The 24670-nt window shown below is 33.7% G+C and overlaps 1 protein-coding gene and 1 long non-coding RNA gene across 6 annotated transcripts in view; both read left to right on the top strand.

Moving 5' to 3' along the window:
- Positions 1 to 24670, top strand: part of LOC145942258 (uncharacterized) — a 128890-nt gene that overhangs the window by 62226 nt on the left and 41994 nt on the right. The window lies entirely within an intron of this gene.
- LOC145942232 (transmembrane protein 230) lies at positions 127 to 24234 on the top strand. 5 transcript variants are annotated; one of them, XM_083048756.1, is made up of 5 exons: positions 127 to 404; positions 8133 to 8223; positions 22985 to 23097; positions 23240 to 23362; positions 23575 to 24234. In XM_083048756.1, the coding sequence occupies exons 1-5, from the start codon at positions 360 to 362 to the stop codon at positions 23710 to 23712; spliced, it is 510 nt and encodes a 169-aa protein (XP_082904882.1). In that variant the 5' UTR covers positions 127 to 359; the 3' UTR covers positions 23713 to 24234. The 5 variants fall into 5 exon arrangements, with proteins under 5 accessions (XP_082904882.1, XP_082904891.1, XP_082904908.1 ...); XM_083048765.1 differs by lacking the exons at positions 127 to 404; positions 8133 to 8223 and adding an exon at positions 20411 to 20583 and having other exon boundaries at positions 23575 to 24233; XM_083048782.1 differs by lacking the exons at positions 127 to 404; positions 8133 to 8223 and adding an exon at positions 20469 to 20617.

The following is a 24670-nucleotide window of genomic DNA, read 5'->3' as shown; positions in this document are numbered from 1 at the left end:
CGCCCCACCACTCGGCTGGCGGAGGCGACCGAGCGCCGCCGAGCGCCGCCGAATCCGCCCGAAGCTGCGGCGACGGCGCACATGGCGCGGCCGCTCGGGCCGCCGATCAGTCACCTGTCGTTTCTCCTCGCATTCTCTTCGTGGCGGTCGTTCGCGACGGGTGTCGCGCGATCGTGCGTTGCGTACACGTAGCGTCGTCATCGTTCCGGCTTTTTCATACAACGTAGTAAATCCGCGAATCGAGAATCGAGAGTGTAATTCGCGACATATATTCTGCGATGTATTCCTATCGCCGAAAATTGTGCGACGTGCGAAAAAATCGTGTGCTGCTACGAATGACGAAATGATTTTTCGAGAACATGGTGGCAATGAGGCTGATCCTTGAACTTTCCGTGACACGTTCAGTGAGTGAATACCGTATCGTTTCCTACACACTTTGTGTGTGCGTACATATACAGATTAATTTGATACGTATAGCGTTATTCGTTATGAGTGTGTCTCGCATTTGTATTCACGAAAGTGTAACGATATAAACTTTGTCACAAGTGGCAGGAAATATCCGTTTATTTAGTGTAAAAATATTTCGTTCAATTCTATGAAATTCGTATAAGAAATAAATAAAATTGCGAGATTAGAAATATTAATATATATTAGAAATTAATATAAAGTAATGTGTGTCAAATTTTTACATCGACAAATTCAAAACACTAGTAAATATAGAAAATGATTTACTCGTTCCGCATTTATTGTTATGCTTTGAATTGAGAAAATATATCGAAAATAAACACTGTTTCTTTTATTTTTATTATTTATATTAAACACTAATTAATGCGGGGATAATAGTTTTGCGAAATAAAAGAAACATGTATATTAATGTGAAACAGTGTGTGAATTGCTTATTTTTGTCAAAATCGGAAAGTTAAAATTTTAAAAATTCCACTTTTTTTTCTAAAGCAAAGTATTGCAAAGCAAAGTATGTTAAGTTTAAGTCATAATAATCAAATTATAACAATTAAATCACTTTGCATTTATTACAATGCCGGAATATTCGATCTTTATTGTTAGTTATTGTTAATTCCTTTAAAAAAAAGGGAAAAATTATTTTTGGGAGATTTTTCTATTCTTTATAAAATCTTATAAAATTTAGAAAAGAAAGTAAAAATGTATCAATTTGTTTGAGTTGAATAATTAGTTGAATCGCTTATCAAGAGTGTTCTTCTGCTAAGTAGCTTATTTTTAACTGAATTGATAATGTTTGCAAGATAAACTAATATCCTGTATGTGCGGAAAATGCACTGTGTATTCATTGTTTGCAAATAAATATGAGATATGAATAAATGTGTGGCAATCAAATGCATAATAAACGACACACTATCGTTAAAAAATCATATTTGTTTGTCCCATTTATTATCCAAAGCTCTTTTATCCAATTTCCAATATTATCCATTTCTCATAAAACTACGGATTCTTCGCACATTATGGTTTCCTCTCGCTTACAGATTTTATATATATGTATATATATACATATATATATACATATATATATACACACACACACACACACACACACGTGTCTCGCCCGTTGTGATCGAGTTAACAAAAAAAAAACAGATTTTACGTCATCAAACGTTCTTCTCTTCCTAATCGCTCTGTATAACAAATATGAATATTTGAAACGTTTTACATAATTATTTCGGTTTCCGTGTAGCTTTCGTAAGGATCGAGGTTTAATTTTGCGTTTTGTTCTCTAGACAAAAAAGTTCTTTTTTGTTGCAACAGAAAGCAACGTGCACACAAAGAAAGAAAGAGAGAAAAAGAGAGAGGAAGAATAATATTATATATATTATATTTACATACGTATCAGATGCCTCTTCAGGCAGATTTTTAGATTTAGGCCTAATTCGCGAGACACTGATTTAACACAGCGCTAAGGATTAGCGTTACTACATACAGGCTGGTATAGTGTTGTAATAAGTTCGTTGTTCTTTCGCGCTTTTTAATGATGGGGCCAAAACGAATCTTTAAAATGTCTTCGGAGGCAAAAGATGATTGTTTTATCAAATATAGTTTTTATCAAATAATGTTATTGTGCGTAAAAGAATATCTCATGTCACATACAGAGGATATAAACTTATTTATACATGTTGAAGAGCTGAAAGATGTGAGGTTTGCTTATTTAAATCTATGCAATGGAGATGCAGATGTAGTAAGAGCACCATTGCGGAAAACTCAACTGTGCAATACATATAGTATGTGTATATCTTGTTTAACGATAGAACGATAAATTATCATCGTCTACTCTTTTTTTATCACCGTGATATAAAATTAGATATTGCAACACTTTAAAGGATACACTGACCACAATTGTACGAGAATTATTTCATTTTGTAATCGCGATATTCATGAGAAGTCTCATCAAGCAAAAGTCTTCGCTTTTTTTACGTCAAGTTGCGAGACAAGATATAAACATCTCTATCACACGTTTTAATTGACACAATTAATTATGATTGAAGTTCTTGAATTTTTCGCAATGGTCGAACCTTTTTCAAATCATATTTCAGAAATGAGTGTACATGGACAAAATTAAAAAATATCAAACTCTGTCTAAATTTATAAATTCATCATTTTGAGAGATCGGGAGATGCTACAACTTTTTGCATGATGCTAATTTGATTTATTTTCGTTGGTGATATCTCAGAAGAACCGAATAAATGAATGATTACGAAAATAGATACTGTATGTATACATGTGTGTTATGTTAATATCGCGAATCGTCACAGACTGATTTCGATTGATTGTTTGTGCCTATTACGTGACGCGGAATACCGAATAAACTCTCTCTTTGTCAGACTGAAATCGAATTCGAGATAATGTAACGGGCAAAAGGTATACATATATGGATTTGATCGAATTCTAGCGCATCGTTAACAACGACTGATCCTTGCTTAGACTAGACTTGGTACCACGACCAGAATGTAAATTGGGATTGGGTAAAGTATCACAGCTGGCCCCCGATATAATATTAAAAATTAAAAATTAAACGAGGAATTTCCTTGAATGAGGGAAGGGCGGGGAGGGGGCCTTAAAAAGAGTCACGCGGTCGTTTCGACTCCGTCCGTTCAGAGAACCGGATTTCTTACACATTTACCCGTCTTATTATTGTTGATAAGTCATCTATGAAACGTAGAAAAAATTATACAAATAGTAGAGCTATCTAAGATATCTCGAGGTCCTCGATGGACGGAGCTGAAGCGGCCAAACTCCTTTTTTGCGCGGTATTTATATCATATATCCGTCATATATATCATATAATTGTTATTATACGTATTAATAATAATAATATTAATCATGCTACTCTTGCTATCATTAATATTATCATTATTATTAACTCGCACGCTAAGGTAATCGCTGTGACGGTGCATAAAATCCGCAGAAAATTGCGAAGCAAAGCGTTTCTTTCTATAATACGATTCCGCGGTATAAGTAATTTTATATATTTAATCATCTGAGATAATTTCATCTCTACGATCTATTAATCATGAAATGTGTGTAACGTGTGTACGTAAATTCAAGAATATAAAATATTGGCGGGGACGTATTTCTTTTTTATCAAAAAAGAGCTTATCCACAACTTGTATCTGCATGATTACACCGACACAGCAAATTACTTTTATTAAATTGAGGAAAGCGTGTCGAGATCGCACGAGGCTTCGTCATTTCTCTCGAAATTCTACTTTATACATGAAAATTATAATCACAGCTTGAATCACCTCGCAGACTTTGCACATTTTGAAGAAAGTTAACGCGTTCTCTATTTTTACTGTCGATTTAGACTTAATACTTAAATTCATTGAATATATAAGCCTAGACCAACAGAATCATTTATTTATATATAACTTAAGTGTAATACTAGAAATCAATACATGTAAAATTTACGAGTTGTAAAACTCGATAAACATTGTAGGACACTAATTGTAAATACGAAATACTTCTAACAAATACATATCATTATGCACCGTACATGTTACAATATATATTTTTTTATTGATAAATAATTGTGGCGTAAAGTAAGCGAGGAACACACGTGGAAAGAACGCGTATAAACGGCCAACCGCGTTACATTGTGAGACTTAAATTTTATTTAATTTATTTAGAAATATTTGAATATATATATTAAAACGCGTGCGTTTTTCTGAACGCATTTCTACAACGAATTATTGATATAACATCGACGGGGGGGTGTTTTCTTTTCAAATTATATATTTACCAATACACGTAGTACGTAATAATATTTTTTCGCAGATAGACTTTGATGAGTTATAGGAATAACTTTGGCAACTCAAAGGTAACGTAGCTATTATATCCAATACCTGAGATTTTCACGACGTTTTTTTTTTTTTTTTATTTTTGGAAAGAGTCTGATATGAGGAATCATACGAGGAATTTTGATTCTTCGTACGTATAATATTGAAGCCTCGCACGAACGCGGTGCGTAATATCGAAATCTCTTAAAATATTCTCTATCTCTGACTCTTTCGTTTTTATCGCTCGAAGAAAGTAGCTCTCCGCGCACATGATATAGACCCACATTAATCGCATTACAATATATGAAACTGAAGACTCCCGATACGATATTTCTCATTTCATAAAGTTGCTATGTTTTTAATTAACCTCTTTGATAATAATTCAAAAATATAATGTTATATTATTCACTATGAGTTATTATCTTGAATATGATTCGTATTAATTATCATTAGTTTGTATGGACGTTTATTTCTATCGAACTAAATGTAAACGCAAGTAGCTGTTAGAAAATATATACAAATATAAGTATTCGCATATCATATTCCTAAGAGAACTTTACGATTTGCCGTATGCGATTTACCTAAATATTTCGCTGTTCATCAACGTTCCGCGGCGAAGAGCTTGTCTTCGAGCAAACAAAACGTGAATTATGGACCGTCGCGTCTAATGGTTTATAAACGTTCCCTATGTAAGTTTATTCGTCGCCAATGCAGTCGCAAGAGCCGTTAACTTCCACAACTTCCGATGCAGCTTCAGCTACCGTACTGTTGTCCTCCGCTGTGTTTATTCTCTCCTCAGGCTGTTCCTCAATGGTTTCAAGAAGTTCTTTTTCGTTGGTGTTATCCTCCTCACCTTCTACCTCCCCTTCGGACTTGTCGACGATCGACTCGTCCTCTGGGATTCCCGTAAGATCTCGCATCGTCTCCTCGCTCTCCTCCTGATCGCGCAGAGCTGTTATCACCCTCTGCTCGATTGTGAGCTGCCTGACGGCGTTCTCCAAGTTATCCCTAAGAATGTTTGAGTCACTCTCGCTCTCTTGCCATATGAAAGGCATAAAAGTCATTCGAACGAGTTGATAAAGCCGTCCGAAGCCCAGCTTCTTGTACAGACTTTGGCTAGCTTCATTTTCTGGACGTATCACTACAAACGGGTAATACCCTCTCTCGGTTACGCGTTTTGTCAGGTACCTGAAATTTTAAACACACGCACATTCTGTCATATATTCTAATTTTGGTATAAATATAATAAAGTTCGATTACAGCTAGATATTTAAAAAATTAAGTATCACAACACCGAGATCTTTTCAAGTCATTATTAATTAATCGCAAGCACGTGTACGAACACGTCGTTATTAAAGTTGACGGAATTTGCCTACCTTGCTAATTTCGTCCCATAACCTTTCCTACGATATTCCGGCTTGGTTTGCATGGAGAACATGGCCCCGTAATAGGATTGAATCATCCAAGCAGCCAAGCTGCCCTTCGCGAACACGCCCGCCGCAGGTAATGTCCTAATGAGTCGGAGAAAGAGCTCGTGGCACTCCATGTCGTTCGCCGGATATAATTCGTGTATTCCTTCGGCATGCTCGGTCTTGAGAGGCAGTATCTCGATGTCAGGATCAGGCACTTCGTCCTGGCGCTCCTTCTCTTCCTGCTCGAAGACGTCACACGCGAAGACATCACCCACGACCGTTTCAATGGTACCAGTACCTTCGTAAAGACGCGTCAACTCCTCAGCGATACCGCAGCGAACGAAATTAATGTACAAAGGTCTCGACCAGTCTATCAAAACGTCCTCCTCCCGGAGAAGGCGAAGCAGCTCGAGCCGATCATTCGGACAGAAGACACCGACGCTCTCGTACACCAAACCGTTTGGCTGAAAGCACAGCGGAAGACGCGATTAAAGCATCTATAGTTAGGAATCAAGTTCAATATATGTACTTAAAAATCCCAGCCGAATCCAATAATCAAGTTTCATTTTCTAGGATTCGAATAAAATTCATAAGATATATAAATATTTCATATATTGTACTTGCAAAATAATCGAATCTAGAACAGACATTCGAATTTTAATTTTGCAAATAAATTCGAACCTACTTGTAAAATACTTAATCCCATCGCTATCTGCAGTATATGCCTAGCATTATAAGAAAAATATACGTCGTGAACGAGGAACGACTTGGTGATCTGTAAAACTTTTACGAGTTGTTTATGACCGCTGTCGTAGCTGTCTTTTTCACACGTGGCATTTTCTGGGATCTAGGAGAGTTTAGAAATAGATTCGAAAAGGTGTTAGTGACACATGTTCCGTATTGAACGTTCATACTCAGAATCAGAATGTGTTTACGTTTGTGTCGAGATACACTCGCGCTTAATAGTAGTCGCTTAACATCGAATCCACGGATTAACACAGATGGGTGCTAAATGTCAGAGGTCAGAGGATACATCATAATTCTTCGATGCAGTAGCGCGTTGATATTTATGAAAAATAGCGTTACGTACGCGAACCTAATAACTAACGGCCATTGAATTTATGGCACTGCGGAAGTGGTAATTAACTAAAGAGCACACACAAGCAAAATCATTTTGGAGGACTGTATTAGGCGAATCGCGTCAACGACGACAACGAGAGCAACGAGAGGAAAGTCTGGCAAATAGCCAGACCTATAGAATATGGGCCAACCTATCTTTTGACCCATTCTACATTGAAAAACGACGCGCCCGAAATGAGTTTCCAGTAGTTAGAGCAAGAATTTTTTGTGTGAGAAGCAATACTTTTTTTTTATCATACACAGAGAAAATTTTCTCTTAGAATTTACCCTGAAAATCATGATAATCGTGGGACAATATGGTATGGAAAGAATTTTATGAGAATTTCTCTTATTAATATTTATCACAATAAAAAAATAATATCTATCACAATAAAATATAAAATATGTTTGATAAATTTTACTATGCAGTTTAGTAAAATTAATCAAACATATTTAATATTTTATTGTGAGAGATATTTTTATTGTAATAAATATTAATCAGAGAAATTCTCATAAAATTTCATACCATATTGTCCCACGATTACCATGATTTTCAGGGTAAACTCTAAGAGAAAATTCTCTCAGTGTACACACTATCTCGCGAATTAATTATTCATACAACCTACTTCATACAACACATCTATTAATGGAGGAATTACATTTCTATATGGACTCTAGTTCACTCAGGCTCGCTTTTTTCAATCTCTTACGTATGTATCTCATTGCGAGAGAATAGATTATATAGGTGTAACAAAAATGTGGGTCGCTATTTCAGGAGCATATTCTACTTATCGAAATCAACAAAAAAGTTTATATAAATATGTGTCCAAAAATGATTTTGAAATATGAAAATTATTTAATTACTGCTTTGTATTGTTGGAAATAAAGTAATACTAATTATTTTATTTCCTTCTAATTATCTTAAGTTTTACAACAACAGTGTGTAACGTGAAAACGACGCATATTTGGACATATGTTTATATGAATTTTTATTTTTATTTATTTTATTTTTGCTCATTTCGATGAGTAGAATATGCTTCTGAAGTAGCAGTCCACATTTTTGTTATACCTTTGCAGAAAACACGTTATACAAATCACACAAGTGTGAAATAAGTTAGATTAGATAAGTTTGAGATAGAACAATCTTTTGAATATAATTAAAGAAGTAAGAAAACGAGAATGCGTTACCGCAAGTAACATAATGTTGTTAGAAATTAGAACTTTTTGTTTAAGATTGCATCGAACTAACTTCTTTCATAATCTTAAATCATAATATAAATTTAATTTATACTTACAGATAACGTCATTCCGGGGAAATGTAAGCAGATTGCATCTTCAGGCCAATCGTTGGCCACGTAGAAATGAAATTCCCAGACTCTATCCCGCATGTAAGTTAATACGGTTTGATGAAACTGTAAGAAATTTATAATATTAACGAAAGATATTCTTTCTTTTTACATTAATAATATAAGTTACTGTATAATCAGCTTAATATACATATAAAAGAACGAAAGAGAAAGAAGAAAAGAGAAAGTCGTATTTATATTGAAATGGATAGAAGAGTTTTTTTGTAGACTCATATTATATGAATTTTACTCGTAGAGAAATAAAAGGGTAGATATTCTTTAAAGCATTGTCAAAGGAAAAGGGGAGAAAAAGGCACAATATCTGATCCATTGAACCTTATAACGTAATCATTTTAAAAAATCTATTGTAAAGATCTCCGGTTGTAAAAGAAATATTAGGTATTTTGTTTTAATCAGAAACTGCATACATTTTTTTGTAAACATATAGAAATTAGATTTTATATGTATAGTACAACTGAAACCAATTAAAAATTTTAAATGCTAACTATGTATTTGCGTCATATTTTTGATTGGATGAAAATAACAAGCAACACAAAGCATGCATACAAATCATTCCCAAAAATAGCATAATAGAGCACAAGTAGTGATGTTAATGCAGTTTAGATAGGAAGGATCGATAAAAGCAATTGCACTTTTGCACGATAGCTTTCTTTGACTTTCTGAATTATCAAGTTGACGTCAAGTCATATAATAATAATGAAAAAAAAAACAGTATATTTAGGGGATGTTTGGGAATTATGACAAACAAAAAGACCGTACAAGCTGTAGAATTTTGATTATCCTATAACATGAGATATGCATAAACGCGATAAACCATCGATCGTATTATATGGCTCATATATCCAAAGTAACGTTCATGCTTAAATCATTTTGAGAATCGTAAACAAACCGCAAAGGTTAATGGCGATATGGTAATCGTGCCGCAGATTATTGCACGAAGTCGTTACTTCATATCGCGAGTATAAAGAAGTTCATGACAAGTCATTTCAAAACTCGTCGCTAGAGAATTTCATTCAACCTCAGAAAGAATAAGAGAAATCCTAATCTAATCTATTATAATTTATGTACGATATATCAATCAAAATTCTCGTTTCAATTTTAGCGAGGATTACTATACTCTGTTATGTTTTACGCCTCGAGTTACTCTGGATCGCCGTATAATACATTGAAGCCCAGCTTTCTTTGCTTGCTCTAGCGTATACTCTGGCTTAGAACATTGCTTAGATTTCCATCTCATCGTTGCCCTCCTCGCATCACGCCATTTACCCTGGTGAATAAATTCCCGGCTCGCGCTTTACTCGCATACTTTTCGTCAGGATTGTTAAAGGTGATGGAGCTCTCTCTCTCTCTCTCTCTCTCTCTCTCTCACCCCTTCGGATACATATCGCACCTTTTGCGATTTTCGCGTGCCATTATTGATATATGCGGGACATTGCATACGTCCGATATACACGCGATTTAATCCGCATAGCTTTTAGAGAGCCGCGAAAATGATCCGGAAGAGTTAACAGGCGACGTGCTGTATGAACATCATTAGATCGAGTCGAGCACGAAGAGGATTGTGCGCAGGCCCCTGCAGTTTATCCCGGAATAAACCGCAGACACATACCGGTTCCTACAACGAGCGGCGAAAAGGTGTTCAGGGGTCAAGGTCGTATCCTGACGCACACGTAATGCTGCACACACCGCTTTTTCGTCGCTTGCACATGTAGCAGGCATATAATCGATGCACTTTGCATGCGCCGTATCGTCAGAGTTTACTGATGACTGATTGTCACAACAATAATACATGGCCGTGATCGTCGCGACGTGTTTTCTCTGTAGATACACACTCCTTATCTCTTCCTCTCTTCTTCGAGTATATATACATGAATACGTCCACCTACGCTACTTGCTTGCTTTTCTATAAATAATTTGTCAGGCGAATCGCTGATTGGTTTCTGGTTTGATGTAACTCTCTCCGGGATTCGAAGCGCGAAACCAGCGGGGAGAAAAGCCTGACGCGAGGACAGCCTGTTCGATTGAACAATATATTTTTCTCTCTTTGTAGGTCACAACTATGTGTACGGCGATTGAAAAGCGAACGCGACCTTTCACGTTGCAAAACAACCTAACTTCATCTAATCCAACCTAACTTTATCTAATCTAACCTGCTCGTCCTATCCGTGAGACGAAAATATATATCTCGGGGAGGATTTATAGCGTGACCGTTTATATAATCTAATCAAATAAATAAATAAATATATCGAATCAATAAATTGGTAATACAAATCATCTTTGTCTTTCTTGGAGGCGATCGCATGATATCATCCGTGACTCTTTATCCAGATGTGATTTCGATTTTGATTAATAAGCTTACGAAACTCGGCTGTATGTTCACGATTATTGACATCGATAGTAGCAGATTTCTCTGCACCGAAAGGGAAAACTCTGTATTGGTACCCCGTAGTCGTGCGCGAGGTCACGAGATCGGCACTGCGGCGATTCGCGAGTAATATGACCGCGACGTGTGCAAGCAACGACCCTGGCCTTGATTCTGGTGTACACGTGGCTTTCTTTTTTCTTTTTTTTTATTAAGGTAGCGTGGTTACGCGTCGTAATGTTGATTCATTTAACAAGCAGAGAATGAACAGAGTTTTCGGATTTGACGTAATCCGGTAGTTAAATTAGAACAAGATTATATAGATGAGGGAAAGAGGGAAGAGGAGAAAGTGAATTATTTTAATACCGTATGAAATGTGCAACTGATGATTTTAATAAAATAATAAAAGAAAAAATTATATGCGCAATATCAGTCCACTTTATGAAATATTTTATGTCCTCTATCAAATTTTAAAAAATTAATTCAATAAAAAAATAGAGTTACATTATAATTCCGCAGCTTGTTTGCATAATTGAATTGAGAGCAATATTGATATTTATGCTGAAGCGTGAAGAAATATAAAAAACGGGAATAAAGCTGAAGAAGCACAAGAGTATGCAATTATTCATATCGATCCATTAAATATATGCTCTTGTATATAGTTGCATCGTAGAATAAAAAGTTAATTATATACATATATATCTTTTCACACTAAACTGACTTTTCTCGATAAAGAGATATTTCTTGCCATTAAAAATTTCATATTTTTTTGCGATTGAAATAAAAAAAAACAGGAATTTGTTTGATAAGCTGATTATTTAAAGCATTTTAGCATTTAATGTTGCTTGCTCCGCTGCTGCACATAATAATAATGGTTTACGAGCAATTCAATAAGTAATTGAATTTACTATAAAATTATTGATCACTCCGGTATTGTGCAATGATCGATCGAATTTCACAAATATTTGAGCATCATTTCTATATTCGACGTATTACTTTCGCTACATAAAAGATTCGCGATATACACGTAATATGATGTGTGTATATATACACTACGCAAAACAATTAGGGGAGCGCTTTAACTTGCAAATTTTACCGATTTTTAAAAAGCCATATCTCAGCTTAGGGAGATCGTAGAACAATGGGCGGTTAATTTTTAGGCGCGTTTGAACGGGTGAAGCCTCGACTTTAAGGTGGGTAAGGTTGCATTATTCGCCTCATCGAACTATTTTTCTTGTGAGGCCCAAAATCAGATCGTGAAAAAAGTATGGAAATTTCATGATTTTGTAGCCGTCTATGGAAAAAGGAGGGATGGGACCAAAAATGCCACCACATTGGCTTTGAAGTAGGAAACTTCCTCTTTAAAATGGCACAAGAAACATTGCTCTATCGTACCTAGGAGCTATCGGGTCTCATAGTCACCTCTGTACTTTGCAAAATTTTTTGTAATGCCATCGGCATTTACGTTCTCAGATGAACATCACGAGGAAGTTGCTCGGTCGGATTTTGCACAACATGGGCGAGTTTTTTAATTCATTGATTCATCAATCGCATGATACGCAAATGCATCACTTTGCTGTATTTGCGCATCATGCGATTGATGAATCGATGAATTAAAAAACTCGCGTGAAATCGAATGTTTCTTGTTTTTCAACATATGTAGATTAATTAAGGTACGTTTCGTTTCACGCATGATGCGCATGAAACAACAGAAAATCTATAATATGCGTGACGTGAACTATAGATTTTCTGTCATTTTATGCGCATCATGCGTGAAATAGAATGTACCTTTAGGGCCAATTTCACCAACGTCGGTTAACTTTAATTTTCGGTTAAACTATATCTTTGTCTCTTTTCAGATACGTTCTTAAAAAGAGACAAAGATATAGTTTAACCGAAGGTTAAAGTTAATCGACGTTGGTGAAATTGGCCCTTAGTGTTAAATGCCTGATCTACATAAGTTGAAAACAAGAAACATTCGATTTTACGCAAATCACCATACACACGCATCACACTTAACATTAACGCACACTTACATCATACACATGATGTGCAAAATCCGACCGAGCAACTTGCTCGTGATGTTCATGTGAGAACGTAAATGCCGATGGCATTACAAAAAATTTTGCAAAGTACAGAGGTGACTATGAGACCCGATAGCTCAGCTCCTAGGTACGATAGAGCAATGTTTCTTACGCCATTTTAAAGAGGAAGTTTCCTACTTCAAAGCCAATGTGGCATTTTTTGTCCCATCCCTCTTTTTTCCATAGATGGCTACAAAATCATGAAATTTTCAGACTTTTTTCACGATCTGATTTTAAGTCTCACAAGAAAAATAGTTTGATGAGGCGGACAATGCAACCTTACCCACCTTAAAGTCGAGGCTTCACCCGTTCAAACGCGCCTAGAAACATTGTCCTACGATCTCCTTAAGCTGAGATATGGCTTTTTAAAAATCGGTAAAATTTGCAAGTTTTAAAGCGCTCCCCTAATTGTTTTGCGTAGTGTGCGTATATATATATATATATATATATATATATATATACACACACGCGCTTTAAAACTTGCAAATTTTACCGATTTATATATGTATGTATGTATATGTATATATATACACATTGTACATTATATATATATACATATATAATGCACGCGGGAGTGCGCAATCTTAACCCTTAAGCCCCTTGCACAATGCTAAGCGATAGCGATAGGAATAGCGATAGCGATAGAATAATATCTAACCTCTGTTCCTATTGGTAAATATTTTTTATTCCACCAATAAGAACAGAGAATAGATATTTTTCTATCGTTATCGCTATTCCTATCGCTATCGCTTAGCATTGTGCAAGAGGCTTTACTCTTTATAACCATCGGCACTTGGACTAGGTTACGACACGATTTAGGTATTGCACTTCTACTCTATGACGGTAATCTTATCTGGTTGATGTAGTGACGCTGGTCCGACGAGAGCAAACCGATCTCTCTCTTTATAGCGATCACGACGATGTGTGATCTTTCATTCACTCGATATCAAATATATGAGAGTCGGAAAATTATAAGACGCAAACGATAAATCTCAGAGTCTGGCTCTTTCTCTCCCCTGTTATTTTTCAAAATTATGTGACATTGTTCGTATGAAAGTTTACACTTTTATCCTAGAAGAGTTTTTCTAAATATACGCAGTTTCATCTCGCGTATATTTATTGAATTATATTGATTTCGTTGACGCTTTGTTATTAAACAAAACAAAAAAAAAACGTCGAATGTAATATGCAGAAAGCGGGAAATGTTTATTGTAAAAATAGCGAAATAACGGAATTAAGTTCATCGACTCGCGCATTGCAAACTCGCTTTCGACGGTCCTTTAATTGTATCATTGATCGGCAAAATAATCGTTAGTTCAATTTATTGCTCGCAGCGGAGGCTGGGGTCGTTTACAGACTAAACGGAAGCTAATTTGCACACTGAATAGAGTAATTAACCATCTTTGATGAACGCAATATCCCTTCTCTCTCTCTGCTTCCTCCTTAGGTCTCACAAACGTAGAATCTTCAATATAAGTATTCAACGGAAAATGTAAATAAATTGTAATATAGTAGCAAAATAAAATATTCGATGAAAATAAACGGTTGTGAAATATTTACAATTTCGAAATTTTTTTCGAAACATTTTTACGAGAAATGCAATACAAGTGGATTTAAATATTTGTTATCGTAGTATTACAATATCGACAATTTTAGCAGAAATACAATATTATATATTTTTATTATTTGCAGTTCTCTAAATTCCACTATATGCTGTTTTTTCTCATTACAGTGAACGTCGAGAATATTTATTTTCGTGTATGATACTTTTCCTATTTTCATCAACATTAAATTAAAAGTTGATGACGCTTTTATAGCTGCCACACTGAACATATTATCAATTTATAAGGTAATTGCATAAAGTAAGTGACGGCAGGAAGATGTAATATGCGCTCTAAATATAGGACTATATTTCTTAATAAATAAAAGTATAAATATTATATGTGACGCGCGTATATATCTCTCAACAATTTTTTTTTCTGTCGCGTCGTCATTGCGCTAAACAAAGATATACATAAGAAATATTTCCGATTACGAAATATTTACGAAGAAAACTCAATATCGATTTGCACGAGTTGCACGTGTTCGATTGCAATGAAGAGTGAATAGTTGCAGATAGAAAAGTACGTACCTTTAACGAATCAGGCAAGTATCCCGTAAGAAAATCTAAAAGATTAGACAGCTCTTCTTCAGCAAGTAGACGAAAATTCCGACCTCGTTCTACCGCTTCGGGACACTCCATGCTGAAACTAATTACGGAGAGATTATTACGTGATTGAAAGACGTGTCGACTTTCAAGTCTTCTCTTATAAATGCTAGGAACAAAATGGCAATTAACTTTGAGAATTGATTTTGAAAACACATATATATAATTCGTCGCTTTACTTTTTATACCGTAATCGATATTAATCTAATTTCGATTGCAAGAAATTAATACATGACTTTTCTCAAGGATGCTAAATCACTTGTTCGTGATACTTTGAAAATTTATGAAAGAAGTTGTGTAATATTGGCGAAGGCACGCAACGCGCGCGCGGTTTCACCTATCCATTATCGCCACGCGGGTTTCAGTTTCCGTGGAACCGTTGGCTGAGATGCATATCGGCGAAATATTTATATGTATAATTATAAATCGCGAACAATATGACGAGCTTAGCGTTAATGCGTATTATTAGTGAAAAATCTACAACTTGAATTTTTTTTTCAAGGCCTTACTTACATGCAGCGATTTAAAACCTGGCTAGACTTTAAGCCAATCTTTATTCTGGTTAAACGCAGTTAAACTCTCGAGATATCATACTGGTGAAATATGATTTAGCGATTAGAACGGATTTGTAAATTCTATCGTATTTATATCGTATTTATATCGATTTTTCACCGCGTAATACTAAATTGCTAAATATTCTGCAAACTTATTGTAAGATATGCAAAAATTATATATAATATATATTTCAATTAAAAGTTTTTTGACTATGAGGGGGACATAATAAGATAGTGTTATCGATTTGACATTGGATAGTCAAATGGAACCTTAATTATTTTTAATTGCATATTCTTCTAGCTTATCTGGAGAGCTTTCTAAAATACTATAATAAAATATTTTTCTCTTAAATACTTTTAGAGTTATAAGGCTTGAAGTTAACAATTTTTTGACATAAAATGTAAAATATCTTATAAAATATTCAGTTTTCGGTAATCTTATCTTAATACTTTTATGCACGGAATAATGAGACCAATCAATTGATGTAAAGAAAACAGATAATTGTTAAAAAAAAATTATGTAATTTGCAACATGCAGCTGCATACTTTTTCTTAAAAGCAACTATGTGATCTTCAAACGACTATCTAACATTAAATCGATGACACCATCTTATGTCCCCCTCAAAGTCAAAAAACTTTTGTCCGAAACATTTTTCTCTATGACCGCTCCCTGCAAAGTTACAAGGGGTGATAGATTAAAATAAAATTGGACACCCTGTATATACTGTGTATTGTATTATATACGATATATTACATTTATTTTTATAGAGATATATAAGTTAATATTAAATGTAATATTAAATGTAATATTAAATGTAATAGAAGAATATGCAATTAAAAATAATTAAGGTTCCATTTGACTATCCAATGTCAAAATTGAGTGTAATTGTACTCAAAATAAATGTTGAATCGATTGAAAAGTTTATTTCTTCTTTTTATTTTATTAATGCAATAGTTATATAATAATTTTGTTTAATTTTTGCGAATGCGGAAGAAATATTGGCAGTATTTATGTGTGTTAGCGTATAATGTAGGTCAGCATAACCTTTGTGAAATTTCCTTGAACAGTAAAGGGCTTCTTGTGTTTTAACGACGCGCACAATCTTAAATTTGTAGGATTACCACGTAACTGATTCAAGAACCACGATAAAAACTTGCATTGCGCAAATTCGAACATCCAATTGTCGTTTATATGGGAAATACATAAAAAAAAGAGACATTTATTACCGCTTTATATCAAAGGATAGAAAGCAGCGTTAATCGCGACGGATTATTAAAATAAAACGTATATTACCGGTACGCACATATCATATTAATTCTTGCAAATTGCTTGGATGAACGCCGTGAGATGCAAGTAATATATTCCGGATAAATATTCCGATCGCTGATTGGTTATACAATTTCGTACGGTAAATTTTATACAGTTTTATGCAGTAAATTTATTGGCTTTTATTCGCAACTCGAATAACAAAATACAATGCTAGTAAATAATTTCGCATTCGTATTGATTGTACAGACCGGTTACGCGAGCACAATTGTTTACAAGACAATGAGAGAAATTAGAGAGAATTCGCCTTATTTTTATTATATATCTCTTATATTTTTATCTTATACTTTTAATAAATACATAATAATTTAATATTAAATAAACTATAACATATATTTAATAAATAACTAATTATTTATTACTTTAATATAATTAACTTTAAATTAAAAGAAAAAAAAACAGTCTAACACGAATTTGCGCCGAATTGTACGCTCGAATTACTTACATCTCGTCTGCGTATTTTATCAGAAATTATAGAAGAGCAGCACAGTTTACTCACATCACATAGAAAGTGCACTTTGGGAGCATTCTTATAAAGATAATCGCCAAGTGCGATAATCAAACTGTGCAGGCATCAGGAAGCCAGGTATATCAGAGTCGTAACGCGAGAGAATACCGATACCTTTCACACGGAATTTGCAAATTACAAGAGTAGTAGTGGTTCATGGCGCGAGCGAGCGATTGCCATCGGAGATGAGGATACACTCGCTTTAGAGATAGATTTTCAAACCGCCGGTATGTCACGAGACCGCAAGCGGTGCCGGTTGCGCGTGTTGTGCAATTCCCAATCCACTCTCGACTCCCTGCCACCCCCTTTCCTTCCTCGGTCCTTCAAGAATGGTCCAATCTAGATGCTACACATCGCTGCGTATCCCCACGAACCCCACGAACGATCTCTTCTCACTTTGCCGGTTGCATCTCGCGGTAAATCCGCGAGATTGCATGCAACGTACGCTTAATAATCGATTTACCTGAACGAGCGGGAGCCTGTCGTCCGAGCACGCCGCGCGCGGATCCTCCTCTTCGGGAGAGGAGGACGACGGCGACGTTCGTGCACACCGGGAGATGGTCGATTGATCGCACTATCACCCACGTCGATTGATCGCGGATTGACACCGAGTGTGCGAAACTACTACGTGTGCAAAGCGTACGGGTTTTTGCCGCCGAGGGTGAGAATGGTCGCGGGCTGTTGTCAAGGGGCTGTAGTTCCAACGAAGGAGGCACCCACCCTCGCCGCCCCCTGAACCCGCACTGCCGCCCCTGGGCCATCGTCATCCTCCATGCACCGAGCGCCGTCGAGATAATGACGCGCAGGCGTCGTGACGCCGACAGTGCCGCGGTTCAAACACACGGCGCCCTTGAAAGATCCTGCAGGGCTGTATAAAGCATTGCGGTCGCGAACAATCGGTCGAGATTGACAAGAGAATCTTGCGAATCAGAAAATTCTAATTCTGATGAAACTTTAGGGATAAATAGATGAATTTAGGAATTTTCAGTTGTCCAAAAACAATTCTAAGGGATGAAACCACCCCTCATATGTAGAGCTTTTCTTTATTTATCAAGATATCAAAAAATATGAACACATTCTATTTAATCACGTTAATACAATTTTTAGAGGTACTTTTATTATGAAACTTTTATATAAAACAGTTTTTGATATCTCGAATGCTTTTTGAGATATACCGAGAAAAGCAAAAAATCGCTCTACATATGAGGAATAATTTCGACCCCTAGAATCTTTTTTGGCAACTAAAAATTTATAAATTCATCTATTTATCCTTCTTACATGTGTGTAAACTTTCATCAAAGTCAGCATTTTTGCGAAGTTTCCTTGTGAGCTGTATCGACCTTTCCTTAAGCTGTCACTTTTTATCAAGGAAGTGACGTCGCGCACGAACAATGCACGAGAGGATAATCGTCTCTGTAAAGTGGGCCAAAGCAACATTTATAATTATAGATACGAAGACGATGCTCGAAATATCATTCGAAAGCAACGCAGTTTATATCGATATTAATAATATAAAAAAAATTGACGAAGCCAATATACTTGTGCTTTTATTTGCGAAGCGTAGACGGTAAATCTTAGCTTAGACATAATGAGTAACGATATAAGCTTAGCTAATGTAAATGAGAAAAATTTTACAAAATATAATACTTGCGTGTCAATTACAGTGTGACGATTGGATGAAAGGGATGATCTTTAGATCCTGATGCGGTATATGTTCCAAGTCCTCGTTGCGCACAAAGCTACAGAGTTTCCCCGCATTGCTTCTACTTTCAAAAAAGTATAGTTGGAGTAGAAGCCAAGATTGCAGATCCCGCTGTCGCATACGCGTCATATAAGTTTATGAAAAATTGTTGCGGTTGATATATATCCGATTCAATTCCTTAAAGGATTAATATTGTCTCTCTATATTTTTTTCTTCTGCAAAAGAAGAACTTTATATACATAAATATATTTCACGATCAATTATATTTTTAAAATATAATGTAAATAAATAACTATATGTATAGGCAAAGCATCAACAATGTGCGGATTAAAATATCATACACTGTAAAAAATAAATTTTACTAATTTTAAATTTGTATAAATTTGTATTAATATGCTACTACTGGAAGAAAAAGATTAGAGAGACGAGCGCAAAATAACTTACTGTGAAATTGAGTCATATACATATATTATACAGTAAAACAATTGCAATAAAAATTCGAATAAGTTTAGCAATTTTAATAGAATTTTATTCCGCATATAAATTCTGCAGAATGATACAACGTCTTCTTGTTTCAATTTGAGATGCGATATTTGTCTCCTTATGTAAATCTTTACACGTGTATTCACGAAATTTAACTGTGATAAGAATCGATAGTAAATTCGCTTATAAAAACGAGTAAGAAGACACAAACGACTATGCATATATAAATTTATTTACCAATAAGTATTTTTTCCGCGTATATAATTAAAATAACATTAAAACTCGAGCACAAACCGAGTCCTCCTTCTGTGCAGAACTTTGTAATTTACACGAACAACGCCCATCATTCGCATTCACTGTCTTTCCTATCGTCCTTTTTCTCTTTTAATTGTTACCCTCCGGGATTATACTACTGTAACTTGCTAACTCAAGACGGAATAAGCGTATAAAAGACAATGTGCTTTATGCACGTGAGACCACGCCACGAACACTGTTATTGCACAAAATATAGCCGAAAGGAATTCGTTTTACGGTATAGAATCACGAAACATTAGAATGCATTTGGTATTTTCGAAATACTGTCAGATTTTATACTTGTGGTTTTGTACATTTAATTTAAAAGCGTTTATGTGACCATAATTTATCTCGTTTTTTTTAACAGAATATTGGTGTGTCCACAAGTTTTAATATATTGTTATATAAAATAGAGTGGATTTTATATCAGTCCATATTAAATTCTATCTAAATTGAACCTTGATTTATTTTACATTCGTGAACACATTATTGACTTCTACTTTACACACATATATGTTTAATTTATAAATAGCCACAGATATTATTTATCGACGGGATTCGATTGTCACGTTGTCCTTGATTTAATTCAATGATTTTTGTCGGCATTTATCGTTCGCAAACATGCTCAGTATTTACTGCGCATCGTGGGGTGCGAGCCACCCTCCATCCCAACGCAACACTGTCATCAGTGTCGCGACGCAGGGCGAAACGCAGCCTCCTGTAGTCTTTCCCGGATCGATCCGTGTCTGTGAGACTGGCAAGCAAACTCATCGAAAAGTCTCGAGGTCTAGAGTCTGCTATGTCAACGAGCAACACGTACAACTCTGATCGCTATGCCAGGCTACCGGAATTCCATATTCGGTATGAAACGCGAGAGGGAGGGAGAGAGAGACACGTGTGTAATCTTTTGATAATTACAACTATATAATCTCGAGACTCATCTGTCAGTGAGTGACATTGTATGACCGCATCCCTTCTTGGTCATCATAAATTTTAACTTGCGATTCAATCAAACGAGTGACTCTCGTGATGCATCGGCAATATCGACAAGAAGTTACATAATACTACTATTTTCTATGCTCCTATATTGATTTTAACCGATAGTTACAATTGATCGATTACTTTAAATGTCCTTTGAGAATCAGAGCAGAATTCTACGTACGCGGCTCTCAATTGCATTAAATTTAAATGATTTCAACGAAAAATTTTCATTCTCCTCATTGACATCTGTCACATTCAATAGTCGGTTTTTCCTCTTTTTTTTTTTTTTACAAAAATAATAACCGCATAAACATTATATATAAAATACACACACACATATGTATATATACAGGATGTTAAAAAATTAGACTGACAAACTTTAAAGGGAGAATAAAGACTTCAAAATAAACATTTTTTGTTAATGCTAATTTTCTCTACAACATTTAGTTTTAAAATTACATAATATAAGATATGAGTTTGTGACTTTTCAGTTTGTCACATTTATATTAAAATTAATGGAGGAATTTTTGAGCATTTACTGTAAAAAGAGTAAATTACTTTTATGTATTTATTCCGTGTTTTTTGTTCAAGATTAAGATACAATTTAATTTTTCCACTTATATGTTTGTTTATTGTTTAAGTCACAAACTCCTATTTCATACTATGTAGTATAAAACTAAAAACGTCGTAGAGAAAAATAGTATTAACAACATATATTTATTTTAGTCTTCTATTTTCCTTCAAAATTTGTCGGTCTAATTTTTTAACACCCTGTGTAATTGATAGATTAATAAGAATGTATATAAAGTGATCACGTGAAATCGAAAAAAAATTCTATTGTTATACAAAATCTATATATTAAATTTAAATATATAAAAAAACCGCATTTATACTAATAATTTTCTAGTAATATTATATGAGAAGAAATTCATTATTTCATTAAAATATATTATTAGAAATAGAGCTGCCACTATATATGCATAGCAAAAAATATTCATAAATCATTAAGAATCATAATATTATAAAGAATAAAAGAAACTGTTATATTCAGAAAATATCTAGCTTCATATGCACGCAATTTCTTTTACTAAACGAAAAGTAAAAAAGAAAAAGCTTTTTTCCAACATTCTATACTAAAAAAATTTTTAATTTTTATACAACACTGAAACACGTATTAATTTGACAAGAGTGATTTATAATTTTGATACTATATTACTATCATTCAGAGAGTGACGATTAAAGTTTATTAACATAGATGTAAAGTGAAAATCTATACAATATCTTGAATATATAAGGCCCTGCGCACAATAGAGAAAATATTAGGAATAAATATTAAATATTGAAAATAAGAATTATTTTAAAAAATAAAATCGAAAAAACTCTGACATATAAATACAAATTCGAATATAAAGAGCTCTTATTAGGCCTTTATATCCGAATTTGTATTTTTATATTAGTTTTTTTGATATTATTATTTTAAAATACTTCTTATTCCTAATATATTTAATACTTATTCCTAATATTTTCTCTATTGTGCGCAGGGCCATACATTTTTCAATTCATTACCTGTGATTATTTTATATTTGCTGAAATTTCTTTGTTCTTCATTTCTCTTTTCTCTTTTACGTTTAGAATTTTAGAACGTCTCTCGCTTCAGATTTCATAAATGGTTGCATTTTTAGCCACAGATAGCAGCGGTAGACAGATGGATATAGTAATGCCATCTTCAAGCAATTCGCTAAACAATATTTATCTCTGACGCACAATTTCTGACAGAAGCTGTGTGTATGACGTTAAAAAAAGTCGCGTGAATGATAGCGCGATTTTATACGTTTCATAACAAAATATTTCGAACGATTTTAGTGTACAATTTTATTTACAAACAAGAATTATGCTCTATATTCTACATACAACAAACATGAGTCTCGCGAGATAATTTTGATGGTAATAGCACTTATTATATTTATTTGTCACAATGTATAAGATGTACACAAGTAAAGAAATGTCAACAATCGACATTCTGTCACACAAAATTGAAAGGTAGAAAAAGAAGAGTCGGTATACAAAAAAACAAATTTTTATAGCTTTTGCATATTAATTATAGAAAGATACGAATAATAATATATTTCTCAAATAACATAAGCTTCTTTATATTTGTTGAAATTTTTAAACCACTTGATAATTTCGAAAGTTATTGTAATAATAAGTTACAATATTAGCAATAAACATTGTACATGAAAGTATTATTTGCAACAAATAAAAATAAAATGTCTCTTCACAGACTATATTCATAAAGCGAGCATGTGCAGAAAGAAAGTTCAAAGTGACAGACAATTTGGCAACGTGGATTACACACAACTTACAGAAGCCGATAATGGTTTCTTTGATTCACAAGTATGTGAAAAAAATATAAGCACTATAAAATACAACATATTTGCATCATTAAATGATTAATAAATGACTATCTTTAAATATGTCTTGTTACGTCTGAAATGTTTATTTTACATAACTAACAAGTGTGATAATTTTTTTATAGTTTGTAAGCCCACCAGTGAAGATACCATGGAAGGCTATTACATTAGCGGCTCTCCTATTTGTTGGAGGAATCGTTATGCTCATTATGGGAAGTTTGATTGTGAGCGGACACATTGATTCAAAAGTAAGATTTGTTTTATTATGGTAGATATTATATAAATTAATTATAATTACACATGTGATAGTATCTTTCAATCAGTAATTTTGAGCAAGTGTAAAATATAATTATTGCCTCATAAGTATATATAAAAATATAGAAGTCTGTATTTTTTTAGAGAGAATACATCTACGAGTTGTAGATATTATAGAAAAACAAAAATCTTGTTTCTGTTACAGTATTCGGATCGTATGTGGCCAGTGATAATTTTAGGGGCCTTGATGTTTATACCAGGAGCTTATCATATGAGGGTAGCTATTTTAGCATATCAAAAAGTACCTGGTTATTCTTTCGATGATATACCTGAGTTTGATTAAACGATTATGTATATATGCACATATTACTTATTTAAATAATTTTGATCTATATTATATATTGAAAAATGCATTTATAATATAAGAAATCTTTTATTTGCTTTATATGCAGTGAATAGAAAATTATATTTAAAAAATGTATAGAAATATGTAAAAAATATTTTTTTTTATCTTGAAGCATTTATATGTTTATTTAAATATTTTCTTATTAGGAAAAGATATATAAATTGTGTCACAACAATGTAATATTGCAGCTATTTTTTATAAAACATTTCAAAAAATCTATAAAGATTTACATGTGTGCTGATATTTTATATAATTAATATAAGTGTCAAAAACTATCATTTGATTGTATATGATATTTAAGATATTTTCAAAATATAACTTTATCTGTGTGGTATTTCCCAAAACAACTGTGATTATAGTATCGAAATACATATTCACTATACAATTCTGTGAAATTGTTTATATGTGCTTATACTACTGTTTTAGATTTAATAAATGTGCACTGTTAATAAGAATTATCATATATGTATACACATGTACGCATATATAAAATAAAAATTCTTAACTCTTAAATGCTTAATTTAACGCTCATGTCTCTCTTTATTTTATTTGTTTTGCGTATAATTTCTTTACAGGATAAAGATAATCATAATCTTTGTCTCAAAATTTATGTATAAAATTATGTAGGAGAATATACATTATATATTATTTACGTTTCTATGAAAAATAGTCGAATTATAAAAATGTAATAATAAATGGATCAACAAAATAAAAATTATATTATAAGAGAAGCTTGCGTCCCTTATATACATTTAAAGTATATATATATATATATATATATGTTTAATTATATATTTATAATATATTTATTATATATTTTATATTAATATATATTGATATATATTTATTAATATAATATATATATAACGGTATATATAATATGTAGATAACATAG

Source organism: Prenolepis imparis, unplaced genomic scaffold, assembly GCF_030444845.1.
Source record: "Prenolepis imparis isolate NDT839.2.m4 unplaced genomic scaffold, iyPreImpa1.0 SCAF_1, whole genome shotgun sequence".
NCBI classification, from domain to species: domain Eukaryota; kingdom Metazoa; phylum Arthropoda; class Insecta; order Hymenoptera; family Formicidae; genus Prenolepis; species Prenolepis imparis.
This window is presented reverse-complemented; position numbering and strand designations above follow the sequence as displayed.